Consider the following 15,906-nt stretch of genomic DNA (forward strand, 5'->3'; position numbering starts at 1 on the left):
ACACTTGACTGGGACGTAGTAGAGAATGTATCCTTCATTTGAAACAATGTTTATAGTAATGAATTTAATGTAAAACTATTGATCGTTCATCTTAAAGAAAATCGTACAGCTTCCTGTTGACCTGACCGAATTAAAAATATGGTATTGGTAGTGGAAAATATGATCTCATATACTTAGTTACAACACTCGAGTCTTCGAGTCAACTTTTTAATCTCAGTGGAAACAATATCGGGGATAAATGTTAAGCAGAGCCTGCAGGGTGTTTAAGAGTTTATGAATGAAAAATGATAGACGAGGCTTAGAATGAGACACATTTCCTCTGTTCACTCAAACTACGCTGCTTACAAACAATTCCTAGGCCTCAAAGCCCTCAGGCCTGGGTTCAGTCGCTAACCCCTCTCTATGTGTGCGCCGTCCGATTCTGTTTCAGCTTCTCCTTCCGCTGAAATGTCAGGAGGATTTGGACAAGGCCGTGCTGAGCTTGGACCGCAGCCCGGCAGTGAAGTGTTTGCGGCTGTTAGTGAAGACTCCAAATAACAGCAACCCTGTGAGTCACCCTCCCCCTGCTGGGACCGGTTTCTTGGAGACTTGGAAGGCAAACGGGAAAGAGGGGATTCCCAGAAATGCACTCTGATCCAATCTGATGTCTGCCTGTAACTGTTTGGCTGGCATTGTAGGCTTTTATAAATGTGTTTCGTCTTGACAAACAAAACGATATTTATTTAGTTGTCTGGAAATGCAGTCTTACTTTTTTAGCTTTAGTAATTAGCTTCTTTTTTTTATTGAGGGACTGATTGTGACATCCCTCCCCCGCAATATGGAGATATATATATATATCCACAGAATAACATGAATTTCTAAAATAATGCCTACATATAGGACAACTTATTTCTCTTTAATCTGAGTAATGCTTTCCCTCCCCCTAAGTGTTCCTATTTTTACGCTGTATATAATTCCGCAAACTTAAAACCGTTCATTTTTAGATAAAGAAAAGAGAGATGGAAATCAAATACTTCAAATAATCCACTGTGCTCTACGATAACAGTTTTTAATTTAATTATCACTGAATTGAATTTCCCTGGCTTTCACATAGGAACCATTTTAGTATATCTGTAAATAAAATGAGATTAGATGTATTAGAAATGGGCAAATATCCAGAAATTCACTTGAGGCAGGCTTTCATAGTAAAAAGACAATATTTGTCAGCTTTCTGTGAGGCTTCTTTAGTAGACATGATATTTGATACTTTATTTTCACCCTTGTGGGGAAATAAAATCAAAGCTTTCTCTTCCCTTTCCCTAGGGTCCTTATCTGCAGGTCCACAACAGAGCAGACAAGCAGCCGGAGAAGTGGATGTCCAAGTCCTTGGGGGACCTGAAAGGCTCTCCGTACAAAAGCTCGGAGAGGGTGCGCAAACACTCGACAGGTGAGTCCCCTGCCTCTCTCAACGCCCGCCCACACACACGGCTTCTTTTGGGCGTGAGCTCTTCCTCATTCCTATCAGTTTTCTCTGACGCAATGTGTAATCCAATCTAGAATCTGTGAAACTCAAAACTGTGTGTCGGGTCTTATTTTGGCAGTTGTTGAGCTCACTTCCCCGGTTAAGTCATGCTTAGGGTTGACCGCGACCAGATTGGCCCGCTACGAAGGCCTGGTTTGAGTTGTGAAGCAGAGTGACGTCTTTTGGTTTAATTCAAGCCACATTTAAGCACAGTTCCTCTGGAAACATGAGAAGTTAGATGTGTTTTCCCAAGGACCAAACATATAGGAGACTCCCATTTCATTTTCTGAAGGTTAATAACTGCAAACATGAATGGCTTGGTTTTAAAACACTTATAATACTGTTTATTGAAGCAGTCTTTAAGCAGAATGTGTTAAAGCACTAGACATGAGGAATTAGACATGAGGAACAAGTATCTTCAGTGGGAAATTTGATCTTATCTATGCCGTGTGTATTTCACTGCTGTGAGAGAAGAGCTGATGTATGTAAAAGTATCATCTGAAGGTATAAAATCATCAGAGAAGAAAAATCAAACCTCCTTTCTGTAATACTGTGTTCTAATGAGTGGGAACATTTGACCTTGGACGAGAGGGTTGACCTCGGATAGACGACGATACATTCATGTCTGCATCATGCATTCTTTTGATTCTATTTTTGGAGATCCTCGCTGTGGTGAAGGTATCGCGAATCACCAGGAACAGCAGAGGGAATTACTGTACAATGGTGTGGTATTAGTACAGCTTTTGCCAGCCCTTTTACATACCTAAACATTGTGATGTTGTCGCTGTACTGGATGTTTTTTGTGTTTGCGTCATCTTACTGTTTGAGTTGTGAGGGTATTTTAAACCTTTGTGGAAATGTAATGATATTGTAGCTGAGTTGGGACTGAGCTGTAGGACACATGCATTCCCCACTCCTGCCATGATAAACAGGTTTGTAATGGGGAACTTTAACAACAATGCACCTTCCCCCCTTCCCCCCAAAGGCTGTCATTTGAGAACATACATTTTTTAAAGCACACATGAAAGCTCCCAGAAAACCGTGCCATTGTTCATCGATGCCCGCTGTCGAAGCGCTTCAAAGCCAACCGCTGTGCCGCTCCGTTAGCTGCGCTCGGTAAGCAGCGTTCGAGAGGAGCTTTAATATTCATGTTCCCCCCTTTCAAGTGCATCGCTGGAGGTGTAATCTGGCTGCTGGCAAGGCGATCGCTTTTGATTGTAAATCGCCGGGAACGCAAGTGTGGCAGGTGGCCACAGTGTGTGAATTAGTAGCGCCTTTTCTGACTTCCAGGAACATGTCATGACAGAGTCGTCTTACGCCACGTCTTCTTCCAAAATGCTGTTCTTCTTCGTGGCGTTTGGTAAGACACAGCGTGATGAGTTTCCCGGGTCAGCGATCTGTGCAGCAGTGTTGCGTGTGTCGCTGCCATGCAGTCCGTCGGCCGGGTGTTCCCCCCATTCCTCTAGAGCTCAGTGCTGTCCCTCTCTGCTCTCTGTCTAGGGTCTCTGCACACGGGCCGCAGGTCCCCCCCACCGGGCAGCATCCCCGAGGAGCAGCAGCAGATCGCCCGGCAAGGCTCCCACACCAGCATCAACAGCGAAGGAGAGTTCATCCCCGAGAGACACGAGCACGGGGTAAGAGTCCGCTTTCCTGCCTCCGTCTCTTCAAGAGCGCGACACTTTTGTAATAGTCTTTTGTGAGATTGACCACTGGGAGTGTCAGTGTCTGACAATGAGAGAAACTCAGAACTCAAACAAAAAGAAGTAATAACATCTCTCACGACCTCGACAGATCTTGGATCCTTTTGGAAGTCCCGATGACTCGCTGTCGGACAGCTGCCATTCCCTAGACGTGTCCCCGGACAGGTGAGTGTCCCCCGGCCAACGAACTGTAGACATGTATGTGTTTGAACACGGACAGTGAACCGCACCACTGCGATGAGGAGTTTCGTGATTGGTCCTTTGGGTAACCTTTTGCAGATTCAAAAGTGTGGAGGAGCCCAATCAAGTGTGCCTTTTTGTTATGTTGTAGAGAAAACGTGTAGCAGCAGACATTCCAGTTTGAAATTTACAATGGCTTTGAAGTCTACAGTTAGAAAAAGGAAAAATAGAAAAGGGACTTTATCCAGATGACTGCATTCAATACCCACTGGAAATACAGCCTGTACTTTAAAGACAAGCCAACCAGGAAGGCATGCTGGCTGACAATGCGGTTGCGTTGTTATCTGGATTCCTCCGCTATCTCACTGGCTCTCATGGCACAGGCTCGAACGCGTTGGAAACCGCAGTACCTGGGCAATCATTATCTTAGCCTTGAAAGCAAGAACAATTGAAGGAAGTGGCTACATTGAAATGTATTAAAAGAACATGGATGCTAATCGTCTCGGGTTTCTGCCCCCTTAGTGTGACGATGTAAAGTTATGATAACAAAATCAGTGCTAGTGAACTGGTTCCTTGTGGAGTGATGTGTCTGTGGGTTTAATACTTCTCTGTTTTTACTCACTCAGTGGAAGAGGATTGAAATTTGAGTGTTAGGAGCTCAGTGAAGCCATAGATGAACTCTGAGAGATTTTTTACCGAGGAGGGCAAAAATAGAATGGTTATATATGCAACGTTTTGGGGACATGCAAGAGAAATTGTGTCGTAAAGATACAGTAACGGAGCTGAATGTAGGGCAAGTCTCGTTATGAAGAATGAAGGGAAGTAAGAAAATCTAGGGAAGGGAAAAGACGGTACTTTAGGAGCAAAGAAAGCACTTGAACCATTCGTCTTGTTTTGCTTTCCGTGTCATTGCAGCCCTCCCTTCTCACAGCGGGGGAGCAGCAGAGAAAGCTACATGAACCGCAACATTGAAGGTGGGTTTTCTGCGTTCGCCTTCGGTTAGTTTATTTGACTATGGAAATCTCTAATGAAACCATAATGATGATGATGTTATATTTAGCAGATCAGTCAATATCTGAATATAAAGACCTCATGGTTTCATTTCCCAAATGCCTAAATCAAATAACTGTTCTTGGAGAGCAAACAAGCAAAACATTGTCCTGAAGGGTTTCCCATCTTGCATTTTGTCATCTTGTAAAATAATAGAACGCAAAGCCGAGCTTTTTAACCAGCTGCCTGTGAGCCGTACAGTTTGTTATTTACAGGTTTCTAATTTAAACAAACACAGGGTGATTGTTCAGTTAAATGAAGTATACATTTCCCAGTCGGCGGATGACTCTCGCCACCCCCCCGACGATTAGCAGGAACACAAGCCTCATTAATGCGGAATCACTTTAAATGTGATCGGTGGTCGGTTCATTTGCTCATCTTTTTTTTATTTTTTTATTCTTTTCCCCCCTCGTAATTATGAGTCCTTTTCTACAAAATAGAAGCAAATAACTCCATCTCCCTTGGAAACAGAAACAAAAACAAAGTGGAGTCATTATACATAACAGCTGCTTTCAATTGCAGTTGGCGACGGAGCGCATTCTTCATGTAAAGCTATCGGCGCTCATGATTGCAAAGCGGTGATTTAGTCGGCAAATGTCACCCCGCTCGGTGTGCTGCTTATAAATTATTGTAAATGTCCAAATTGTGCCTCTCATACTCTGGTCCTTAAGCAGCGTTTCATTTTGTTTTCCGTGTGTCTTTTTGGAACTATCTTTTAGAATTATCATATGAAATTGATCTGTTTTTGCGTTCGTTTCTTTAATAGTTTGAAAGTCACCTCCGGTACAGGCTTCGGCTACATGACAATAATAATAAGTGTTTCATGACATGAATCCGATGTCATCATATACATGTATAGTTGAATGTCTGTACAATACAAATCATTATTTATTGTGATTTGACCTTGGTCTCCGCTTTGTTGTTCTCCAGGCGGCAGATACAATAAAGGGGGAACCTTCCCCAGGCAGTTTCATCTCTCCCACCAGAGGAAGGACTACAATGACGGTAAGAGGAACAAAACCCTGTCGCACACGCTTGGCATTGTGGGACAGAATCAAATCAGTCCGTTCAGATCACAGTCCGAGAGAGGAAGGAACAAACAGAAGGGGTGTAAGCGGCACAACGATTGAGGACAGCAAAGTGAGGAATGCTGATTTTATGCAATGGCTACTGAGAAAGCAGTGATGTTTCCAATCCAGGTGTGGTTTGGTCTAAGAGTAGGTGCCTTTCCAGGAGGGAATCCCACCGGAGTTACCCTCTGACACCCTTATTTTTGTGTCTGCTTTCCTCAGGTCGCAGGACCCTCCCCCGCCGGTTCATGCCTCAGGACAATCTCTTCCAGCTGGTCCCCCCCAGCAGGACGCGGAGCTATGGGGACAGTGGCACCTCCAACCTGACGCTGTGCGACCTGCGCACCATCAGCTGGAACTCCGACAAGACCAGCAAGCGAACTTCAGCAGCCAAATGTGAGAGCCCACCCCCCGGCCCGACAGCGGCCTGCTAGCGCCCAAACTCAGTGACGGGAGGGGACGTTGTGTCGCTGCTTTGGCAAGACCTGGGCCTGTTTGTTGTAAAATCATTGTTAAGACAGTGAGGTGCACAAACCCAGTTGTCACAGCGAGTAAAAAGTGCATCAAATAACATAAATAGTGCAAGTCTAAGAACATCATGTTTGAGACTAAATTAGACTAATATTCCTACTAAATCCCCAATTGTATACATTTATTACTTTAGCTTCACAAACCTGTATGTATAAATTACTAGCGTAACACTGTGACAGCCTCATCTGGACCATACGGTGAATATTCCTGCCTTGAAACCACTTATATATGAGGAGGAAACACCAAACAAATCCAGTCAAACAAAAACAGTGTTTACTTCTTCAGGAAGCAACACACAGCCGCTCCCTGCTGGAGGGAACTGGTATTGTCCACAGTATGTGGAGTCTGATGTTTGAGAAGCGAGGTTGTGCCAAAACTTTTTTCCATTACCTTTTTGGATTATTTATTTATTGTGTGAGAGAGGGAAATGACTGACACCATACAATAAAGGTAGTCTACTGTCCGCGTCAGCGTTTCAGTCCCAAAGTGAGCAAACTCCATGGCACGTAATTGGTTTTTGATCCGCAGCTCCTCAGGCGCCGGTGAATTGGAGGCTGGGGAAGCTCCTGGGCCGGGGGGCGTTTGGGGAGGTGTACCTCTGCTACGACGTGGAGACGGGGAGAGAGCTGGCTGTCAAACAGGTGCCTTTTGACCCCGAGTGCCAGGAGACCAGCAAGGTGAGCAGAGCTGATTGCCAAGCAAACACAAACAATGTTATTTCTAGTGGAAAACATATTTGTGTACCTACGTAAGATGCACAAAAGAGTTTTAATACCTGATAATAGTGCCTCTGAAGCACGCAAGCTGTGACACTCCTGCTCCTCTCTGTCCAGGAAGTGAACGCCTTGGAGTGCGAGATCCAGCTGCTGAAGAACCTGCGGCACGATCGGATAGTGCAGTACTACGGCTGCCTGCGGGACCCTGAAGACAGGAAGCTCTCCATCTTCGTCGAGTTCATGGCGGGGGTGAGTCCGTCCCGTGTGCGGCCCGCCGAAGGTCGAGAAGAACGTGCCCAGGTTATCGGTCGGACTCGGCAAACACGTCGATTGCCTTTATAAAGCGTGGGATTGCACTGCAATACCACTGAGCGCAGCCACCTTAAAGGCAGCACCTGGCAGGTCTTGAAATTAAGATAAAATGCCATCAAGGTCCCCCGTTATTTTGAAATAACACAGTGGTTTAAAGTAGAGGGAGGCTAAACCTTTGCAGACCTTGCGTTATTTATCTTGCTGCAGCCATCCAAGTGGGACAAAAACAGCTCTTTACCAGGTAACAATGCTGCTGTAAACACTGTATGCACTAGCTGATTAGGTTAATACTTTGGGAGACAGTGTTGATTCCCGTTAACGCGCATTGTTTCAGATTTGTGAATGTTTATGTTGCTGCGACACTGCTGGCAGGGCAGCTGGTGGCCCGGGCCAGCCAGGGCTTTTTTCCACTTCCTCTGCACCTTGTCAGCCAGTAAACAGTGCAAAGAGCCTGCGCTTCACACTGCTGTGAAACGCTGATAAGATTCCCTCCTTTTAAGAGAGGATTGGGTTTCAAATGAAAGGGTTTTAGATAAGAAACATAAAGTGCATCACGCTGTCTGTTTGGAAAGGGTTTGTGAGGCACAAAGCAAAATCATATGTAACCTTTGTTTTTTGAAATAATAAACATCTCCCAAGTGTTTTTGTTTTTAAAGATATTACAAGTAAACAATGGAGGTTTTTGGATGTGCTTGTGCACTACAGAGTAAAAACAGGAAGCTGGGACAGTTACTCCGGACTGGAGTCTTCTGATGCCAGTATATTTTCTTCAGATGTCAGTAAATATTGTTGAAGAAGTGTGCAAATATAAAAACAACACTGTTAATGGGGCCATAGGGTATAGCAACCCCTAGAACCAAAACAAAATCTTACCCAGCTGTAGATTTACCTCTTAATTCTGCCTGTGCCTAATAGTGTATCAGACTATGACCCTCACGGTATATGGAACGGTCAGTTTGGACAGTATACATGTATGGGATTTTCCAAGACATCTGATTTCAGTGGTTAGTGCCCTTGTGACATTTGGTGGTAGTAGTGGGATATCTTTGGAGACTTTCTTTTATTTTATTTATTATTTTTGGATATACAGAATTTCTAATCATTGTCATTGGCCCATTGGTGTCTTATCGAAGACAGTTGCTCAATGGCCTTTTTGAAAATCTGCGATGCGTTGACTTTATCTTGGCCCAATGGTGAGATGTCTAGGAACATGTCCAAGATCTGTTGGTAGTCATTGGGTGTCAGATTGCCTCCAGACGGCCACAGCAGTAAATTATGTGTTTGTGCACTGTATGGCAATGCAGACTATCTGGCAACAGCTGCCGTGTTTGTAGGCATCTGGTCCTCATAACGGCCAGTTCTGATCCAACACAGACCGCCAAGGAATCATCTGTGCGAACACTAAATCTGCGTCAGATAGCATTTATGTATCTAACTTACGTACACAACAGAAAACCGAATCATCAGAAGTTAACTGCTTACTTGACCCACTTTTCAGACAGACTTTAAATAGTATCACTAACATAACAGCTGTTAATGGTGTTGTCTGCTTTGTACCAGTCTAAAGCTATTATTATTATTATTATTATTATTATGGTTATTCTACCCATCTGAGCTGGACTTTATTCTAGATATTGTAATAAAAAAAAAGGAAGACAGATTGTATGTTAGAAATCACACTTAAAGATTCTGTGAAAAGAAGCCATACGCCCTCAGACAGACTGGACAGCAATGTCCTGGATGTCAATCTGACCGCCTTTTTCTTTTGGACCAGGGCTCTATCAAGGACCAACTGAAGGCCTACGGGGCGCTGACAGAGAAGGTGACCCGCAGATACACCAAACAGATCCTGCAGGGAGTCTTCTACCTTCACAACAACATGATTGTACACAGAGACATTAAAGGTAAATTGTTGGCAGCAGAGTGGGTTGTGGTCAGGGCTTCGGACTCTGGAGCAGAGGGTTGTGGGGTCAACCCCAGGTGGGGGACACTGCTGTTGTACCCTTGAGAAAGGTAGATTGCTAGCCTAGATTGTTATAGTAATAATAAATTACCTGCTGTTGTCATGAGGGCAAAGCTGGGTCACACACCTTACAGACATGTTCTACTCAGAGAATGAAATGCTGAAAGTAGACCAGCTGAGGATCCAATTAGGGGAATTAATCATTAACGGGGGGTTTCGCGCTCAAGATGAATGCACAGTGTACATCGCTGGAGATTTGTCTAGCTCCTTTAGTCACCAACTCTCTTGGCTGGCGGTGCCACGCAGCATGAAAAACAAGGGCACTGCGTTCACTTCGGCCACCTTTGAACCACGTTCCATTTTTAAAACGCGGCTTTAAAAATACTTACGGGTTTGGCTGGCTTCAGCGTCAGACAACAATATATTCCAGGAGGCCCTGCCAGAAACCACTCTGACTTCAGCGCAGAGGAAGGAACCGTCCGCAGACCGTCGCTCGATAACCGCGTCCAGCTCGCACAGTGAGGCTGCGTGGAGAGAGACGCTTCCTGGCACAAACGCAAAAGCAGCTGCAGCTCGAGAGGTTACCACGCGCTCCGTTCTGAGGTCACTTTGCCCCTTCAGGCGCAGTGTTAGCATAGCAGTTACACCTGGGAGAAGCGGTCTACACAGTGAGCAAAGCGGTTAATACGGAACTGGGTCACGTTATTCTAAATTTAACACTGATTCGAAATGTACGCCAGGATTTGCTGGGACACATTTTCTTCCTGGGTGTGGGAGGCTGGTGGCTGGGTTGAATTAGTCACTGCTTAAATAACCACAAGGGCTGTAGCCGGGCCCGTCTAGCACCATGTTGGTGGAAAAACGCGGTATGCTGGGGTGGAGACGTGTGTTTTTCATTGTCTCTCTTGCCGAGTCTGTGTTTGCTGAACTACACAACACAATGTCTCATATCGCGCCCGACCTCGTGGCTTATCAGCTGCGAATGGGTTTGTATTCACACCCCTAATCAAAGATGGTGACCAGGACTGTTTGTGATGTAAAAGTATTTTTCACTTGGTTTTCATTGCTGTGAGCGAAGATTAGGTTAAAGGTCATCGTCGACATTGGGTTTTCTAAGGCTTGCATGTTGCTCTCGTTGAGAATGAAGTCCAAGCGTTCGTTTTTCCCTCTGTTGTGTCTCACAGGTGCTAATATTTTGAGAGACTCCTCGGGGAATGTGAAGCTGGGTGACTTTGGGGCGAGCAAACGCATCCAGACCATCTGTATGTCGGGCACTGGGATCAAATCAGTGACGGGGACCCCCTACTGGATGAGCCCCGAGGTGATCAGCGGAGAGGGATACGGGAGGAAGGCCGACGTCTGGTGAGCTTGTTTTGACACAACATTCTCTGCAAATCAAGATTATTCAAGGTCTGATCTTTTTGCATTTGATTGTAGATCTCCTTTACTACCGATGATTATCTGTAGCATTAATGTTTCAAAGTGAACTTAAATCACACGGATCAATGTCCGTCTAGACCAGAATTAGACTTTAGGGCAAAGCTGGCCTGATTTTTCCATCGATAACCCATCCCCTGCTTGAAAATGCTCCCAGATGCACACAGGCCTGACTTCGGAAGGTCAGAGGGCGTTTCTGAGAATCCAATATTCCCCGACCATTAATTAATCTCTCCGCTCTTTCGATTTGATCTTGTAAAGCAGGATACAGTGTGGTATCAGCTCAGTCCAAATAATTAAATGTTTCTGACCTCATACACAACCCCTCTCCCACTTTCCACAGTTTGTGGCTCTTTTGGGGGACTCTTATCACCGGCGTTGACATATTTATAAGCTTTTGTTTGTGCGAGTTTGTCTTTATTGCCACTATTGAGTCAGTCTAGCGATAAGATCCCCACCCATCCTCTCTGTGTTGGAAGGGCTTTATAACAAGCCTTTGTGCTGATGTATATTTACAGCATCCTTTATCTGCGGGTATGGATACATGTGGTCTTTGTTTCCTTAACCCACCACCTCAGAGCCGTTGAAATTAAAGAGCCACCAGAAACACTAACTGGAACTTTCTGTTGACCGATTATTTGAATTCTCGATTCATACATTAAGCTTTGCCAGTTATCGTCTGGCGCCCAGTGTGGAACGATCCGTTCACAGGGTACAGACACAGACGTTTCCTCCAGCGTGTGTTATGTGTGAGCGCCCACTGCTTCTTCCGCTGATTTACTAAACCAAAATAGTGTCGGTGACGTGTTTTACTGTGGTCCCAGTGCTGCTGCAAGGACGTGTAGAGGAACGCCTGGGCAGCTGAACCCACCTCATCTGGGCATTGCTGATTAGCGCTGCATAAACGTAAAATCTGGTTCGTTTTCGTCACAAATCTGACGTGTGCCGTGTCTGTGCGCTGTTCCAGGAGCGTGGCCTGCACGGTGGTGGAGATGCTGACTCAGAAGCCCCCCTGGGCCGAGTTTGAAGCCATGGCGGCCATCTTCAAGATCGCCACCCAGCCGACCAAGCCGGTGCTGCCCGAGGGCGTGTCGGACTCCTGCAGGGAATTCCTTCGGCAGGTCTTCGTGGAGGAGAAGCGGCGACCAACCGCGCAGGAGCTGCTTTGCCACCCCTTCATCCAGGACCGGGGCCAGTGACCTCTTTGGGGGGCACTTTGAGAAGCCCCTCTGCCTTCTCAGTATGGCTTGAAGCCCCCCCTCACCAGCTGTCTCTCCCTGAGACGACCAGAAACGTCCGGGGTGGGAGAAGAGAACCTTCCAGTGGACCGGTCTGAGTATTCATACTGGACGAGCCATTAGGATGTTATAAAAAGCTTAGTTTACTTCCTTCTGTGAGGACGTAAGGCTCTGTGGAATGAGTTTTTGTTTGTTTGTTTGTTTGGCTTGTTTGTTTGAAGCTTTACCAACCGAATACAGCAAACCTCCAGCGGATCTTCATTTGCAGGGCGAGGAGACAGTGGCTGCCCCGAGGCTCGGACCGCACAGCTTTCCCCCGTCACACTGGAGTGACAGCATGGTAGACATGTCCACGGCCGAACCTAGGACCAGGAAGGGTCGGGGGAATTCTGGGTTTGTTGCCAGGAGGACTGCGTGCCTCGAATTGGGGCAAACGATTACCAAAAGTGTTAGATCATGGTCAGTAGCGTAAAATGTATTTTAAGCCGTTGTATGAATATTGGAAGCAAGAACTTCGTCAGAACACTATCTGATGAGAAGGACAAGAGATGCCACCTTTCAGACAGATACATGTAAAGGGTTCCCATGTTGCCTTTAAAGTTTGTTGAGGAGATCAGTCTGCAGTTATAAAGCAAGTGGGGCTTAAATCTTGGCCCTTGAAGGCAAATGGCCTGGCTGGCGTGCAGGGCTGGCGCTAGGGTAACTTCCCACCCCCCCAAGGACATGGTCACAACTTGTGCTCGTTGGCATTAGCCTGCGTGGACTGACTACGGTTTAAACTAAAGAGTTGCCAATTTCCTTAAACAATTAGAGTTTATATTTTGCTGTTTTCCAGCCCCCTCCCAGGCTTTCTGGCCTCCCTCAAAGACAACGGCCCTGCATGCTTGGGAAGTGCTGCTATGTTTGATTACTGTATTATCCAAAGCTTTTTTCCTCAGCAAAACATTCAACAACAACAAACGAAACAAACAAACGATGAAACTGTTGGATAAACTTTCAACATGTTTCCTAAACATTCACGGACATTTTGTCTTGGGCACTTTTTGTAACTTATGCTTTTTAGGAGGAAATACTTGGTTAATGGAATAATTCAATTACCGTTTTGGTAACACTTTATGATAAATGTCCAAATGCAATTTAACATGAAGTAACACATGGTTTCCTATAGAGTTCATATTGAATGCATATGAAGTAAGCATGTATTCATGACATTTTCCACAATTATATCACATCATTCCCTTTGTATACCCGATTATAGAGTGTAGCCTGATTATTGCAAAATGGCCTTTTTCAGTTGGTTATATATTACTTTGTTCAATAGAATTCTTATCAGAAGTTCATGTACTTCTCAACACTGTGGCATTTTCAAAATGTAATTCTGGACATAAACTGATGCAGATTTGTGTTGCAGACGTTGATGACATTACAGTTAAGCTTAGTCAAAGTGAACATTACATTCACATTTCTGAGGACCTGAGAGAATTGTCCACAATTTCTGTAGGCCAGTCAGACGTGGGGAAGGCCGGTCTCAGCAGGTCAAAGGACAGTTAGATGAGGATGTGTCAGAAGGTGGGAATCGTAGTGAATTCACATTTTGTATAAAACTCCCAACATGGCGTAGAGCTTCAGATTCACTGTACTTCAGTGTGTCAGATTGAAATTCTCTTCAATAAACTCAGCAGAGAATTGGGGATTTTGAATCAGATTCAGTGCTGTGCAGAATGGAGCTGTGGATTTCATACGCACTCAAGTCCAATAAATAGTCATTTTAGAAGTTTCTTGGAGTTGCCAAATAAAAATACATCTAGATGGGCATGTTAGAATCACAATTGGATTGAATGACTTATCCAGAACTTTATATGAACGGTTTAAAAATGCGAAATTGCATCATTTTAACAGACAACAGTACCTGTATGTATTGTTTCAAATAGGCATTGTGCTAATGAGATCAGCTCCCTCCTAATGCAGAGCTGGTGGACAGACTACATCCTGAGCTTTTCCCACGGACTTCTGAGCCGGTCACACACTTAATGCCATTGAACACTTCAAACCAAAATGCAGCACGTCTGTAAGCACTTTCATTTGCATTGCGTTCCACAGGGAACAGGCATTCCATTCTAGATTCCCAAAGTAGAGGAATAAAGGAAAACGTTGTACATGGGGTATACTTGCATAAGTACATTTAATTGAAATGATTGTACACTAAATGTATATTCTACTGCACTTTTTTTAAAGCTACATTGTAAAAAGCGTTGCCAGTGTGATCTGCAGAATGTAAACATGATAGCTTTGAATCCAGCCGGCGTCTGGTTTTATGACCGACCGTCCGTAGGCGCTTCAAAGTTCTGATTTATTAAACTGCAGTATGTCTCCCACTGGTTATGACCGAGGCGAAATCTGGGTAGCAGAGGCCTTGTATGAAAAACTCTGGAAACATGTATTGTGTATTTTTTGATTGTACATTTAAGATGATAAATTAATTAAACTTTTTTTTAAACTGTTTATCCTGGCCGTGGTGTTTTCATTGGGTCAGATACAATAATAGAAATACTGGATTTAAATAGTCCCTTTCTCCTAGATTGTGTAGATTTCTGTGTTCAAAGTGTACAAACGAATACGCGTTTTTAATATACTGCAGCTTTCAGTTTCAAAGACGCATGAGCTTTGGACAGACTCCAGGATGTATTAATTAGATTTGCAATTTACCCACAGTTTGATCACGGGGGAAAATCCCATATGTGCATCCTGCTGCAGGCTCATTTTTATCAACTGCTTGAGTAAAACTGGAACAAAGGTTTTGCTTGTGGAGGATCATGTCTCAGAGCTGCTGCAGGAGGGACCCCTGCTGACTGGCTGTGCTCAATTAGACGCTGACTGCAGAGCAGCGATTTCGCTCTGGTCGTATCAAGGCCACCTCCAGGAAACAGGTTCTCAGTCCTGACTAAGGATGATAAATAACCAGCGAAATCAGATCTCCACAGGAAACTGGAGCAACCGTAAGGAGCATTTTGTATTTGAGATTTCAGATACTCAGATAATTTGTCTTTTCTTTCTTTCTATACATTTGCTCAAGTTCCTTGGTGCTTCGTTTATTTAAATAAATTATATAATTTGATTAGAACAAACTTATAAAATGTATATTTGTTTGAGTCCCTGTTAGCTTTCTAATTGTATTAAAATTTACTCTTATTCTTTATTATACGGGGAACAACTTAGTATTGTGCAGATGGTGATTTAAAAACGTGCATGTAATGTACAAAAATACATGGATGTGCCGTGTTCGGTAAGATAATGTTCATTATCCGTGACTCCATATTTGCTGGCCTCCTATTTTCCAAATCACTGCCATTCAGAAGCCCGCAGTCATAACAAAATCAAGCTAGAAAAATGTTTTTAATTTGTTTATTCTTTTACCCTGAGGTTAAAAAACAGTTTATATTCTGAACGTGTTTCTACCAAAAAAGGAATCGTCCATCCTAAGCATTTCTTAGGTGATAATGGCAGCTGTATCTTCTAAACAGCAGTTTACTCAGTTAATCCAAAATACATGTTTCAAATAGTTTAGTATATATTCCCCTATCCATGTGTTCACTCTTTTCTAGTACAAATTCTACTCCACACAATTCACAGACAAGCGGCCGTCAAAGAACTGCACCGACAATAATGTCTTTCAAAGATGTCCTTGTTGTGGCACAGTCTAAAAGCACACAAGAAACAACAACAGCACAACAAACTTAAAAACCTTGTTCTCCCTCCTGCTTATTTCCAGTGGGGACAGACGCTGTTGTTTCTTCACAGAGCGCCAGATGTGACCGAGCTGCACATTTTCCAGGGGCTGTCATGGTCTGGCCAGACTCCAGCAATAAACCCACTGGATATAACCACCATCAGGAGCTATAGCAATCTGAGCACACGGTCTTTTCAAGCATTGTGCTGCCTTATTTTATTTCAAATGTTCAGATAATTCTCTGACAATGGTAACTCAGCTGTACTTTACTTACTTTGGGAGAGATACCCAAACACATACACAGGTGCCTTAGATTTTAATTGTATTTTATTCTTCATTTAGGATCAGTGCAAAATGAAAAGAAAAGCTTGTACTGTAATTCACATTGACATGCTTGGGTTGTCATTCCCCCCAGGATGAATCTTGAGGGTTTGCTGGAGTTTATTGAATTGTGATTTAGATGTATTCTGTTCTCTGATTC

General features: G+C 44.1%; 1 protein-coding gene across 1 annotated transcript in view; it reads left to right on the forward strand.

The window, feature by feature from the left end:
• Nucleotides 1–14,200, forward strand: part of map3k22 (mitogen-activated protein kinase kinase kinase 22) — a 36,809-nt gene extending 22,609 nt beyond the window's left edge. The window contains exons 8-19 of the mRNA XM_066716850.1: nucleotides 431–547; nucleotides 1,303–1,426; nucleotides 3,002–3,135; nucleotides 3,293–3,366; nucleotides 4,297–4,355; nucleotides 5,362–5,436; nucleotides 5,724–5,897; nucleotides 6,561–6,709; nucleotides 6,866–6,997; nucleotides 8,835–8,964; nucleotides 10,208–10,385; nucleotides 11,428–14,200. Of these exons, the coding sequence (XP_066572947.1) occupies nucleotides 431–547; nucleotides 1,303–1,426; nucleotides 3,002–3,135; nucleotides 3,293–3,366; nucleotides 4,297–4,355; nucleotides 5,362–5,436; nucleotides 5,724–5,897; nucleotides 6,561–6,709; nucleotides 6,866–6,997; nucleotides 8,835–8,964; nucleotides 10,208–10,385; nucleotides 11,428–11,659 (1,578 nt within the window). The 3' untranslated portion in view covers nucleotides 11,660–14,200. The remainder of the gene's footprint in view (nucleotides 1–430; nucleotides 548–1,302; nucleotides 1,427–3,001; nucleotides 3,136–3,292; nucleotides 3,367–4,296; nucleotides 4,356–5,361; nucleotides 5,437–5,723; nucleotides 5,898–6,560; nucleotides 6,710–6,865; nucleotides 6,998–8,834; nucleotides 8,965–10,207; nucleotides 10,386–11,427) is intronic.
• The last annotated feature ends 1,706 nt before the right edge of the window (nucleotides 14,201–15,906 follow it).

Source organism: Amia ocellicauda, chromosome 2 (assembly GCF_036373705.1).
Source record: "Amia ocellicauda isolate fAmiCal2 chromosome 2, fAmiCal2.hap1, whole genome shotgun sequence".
Classification (NCBI taxonomy): Eukaryota; Metazoa; Chordata; class Actinopteri; order Amiiformes; family Amiidae; genus Amia; species Amia ocellicauda.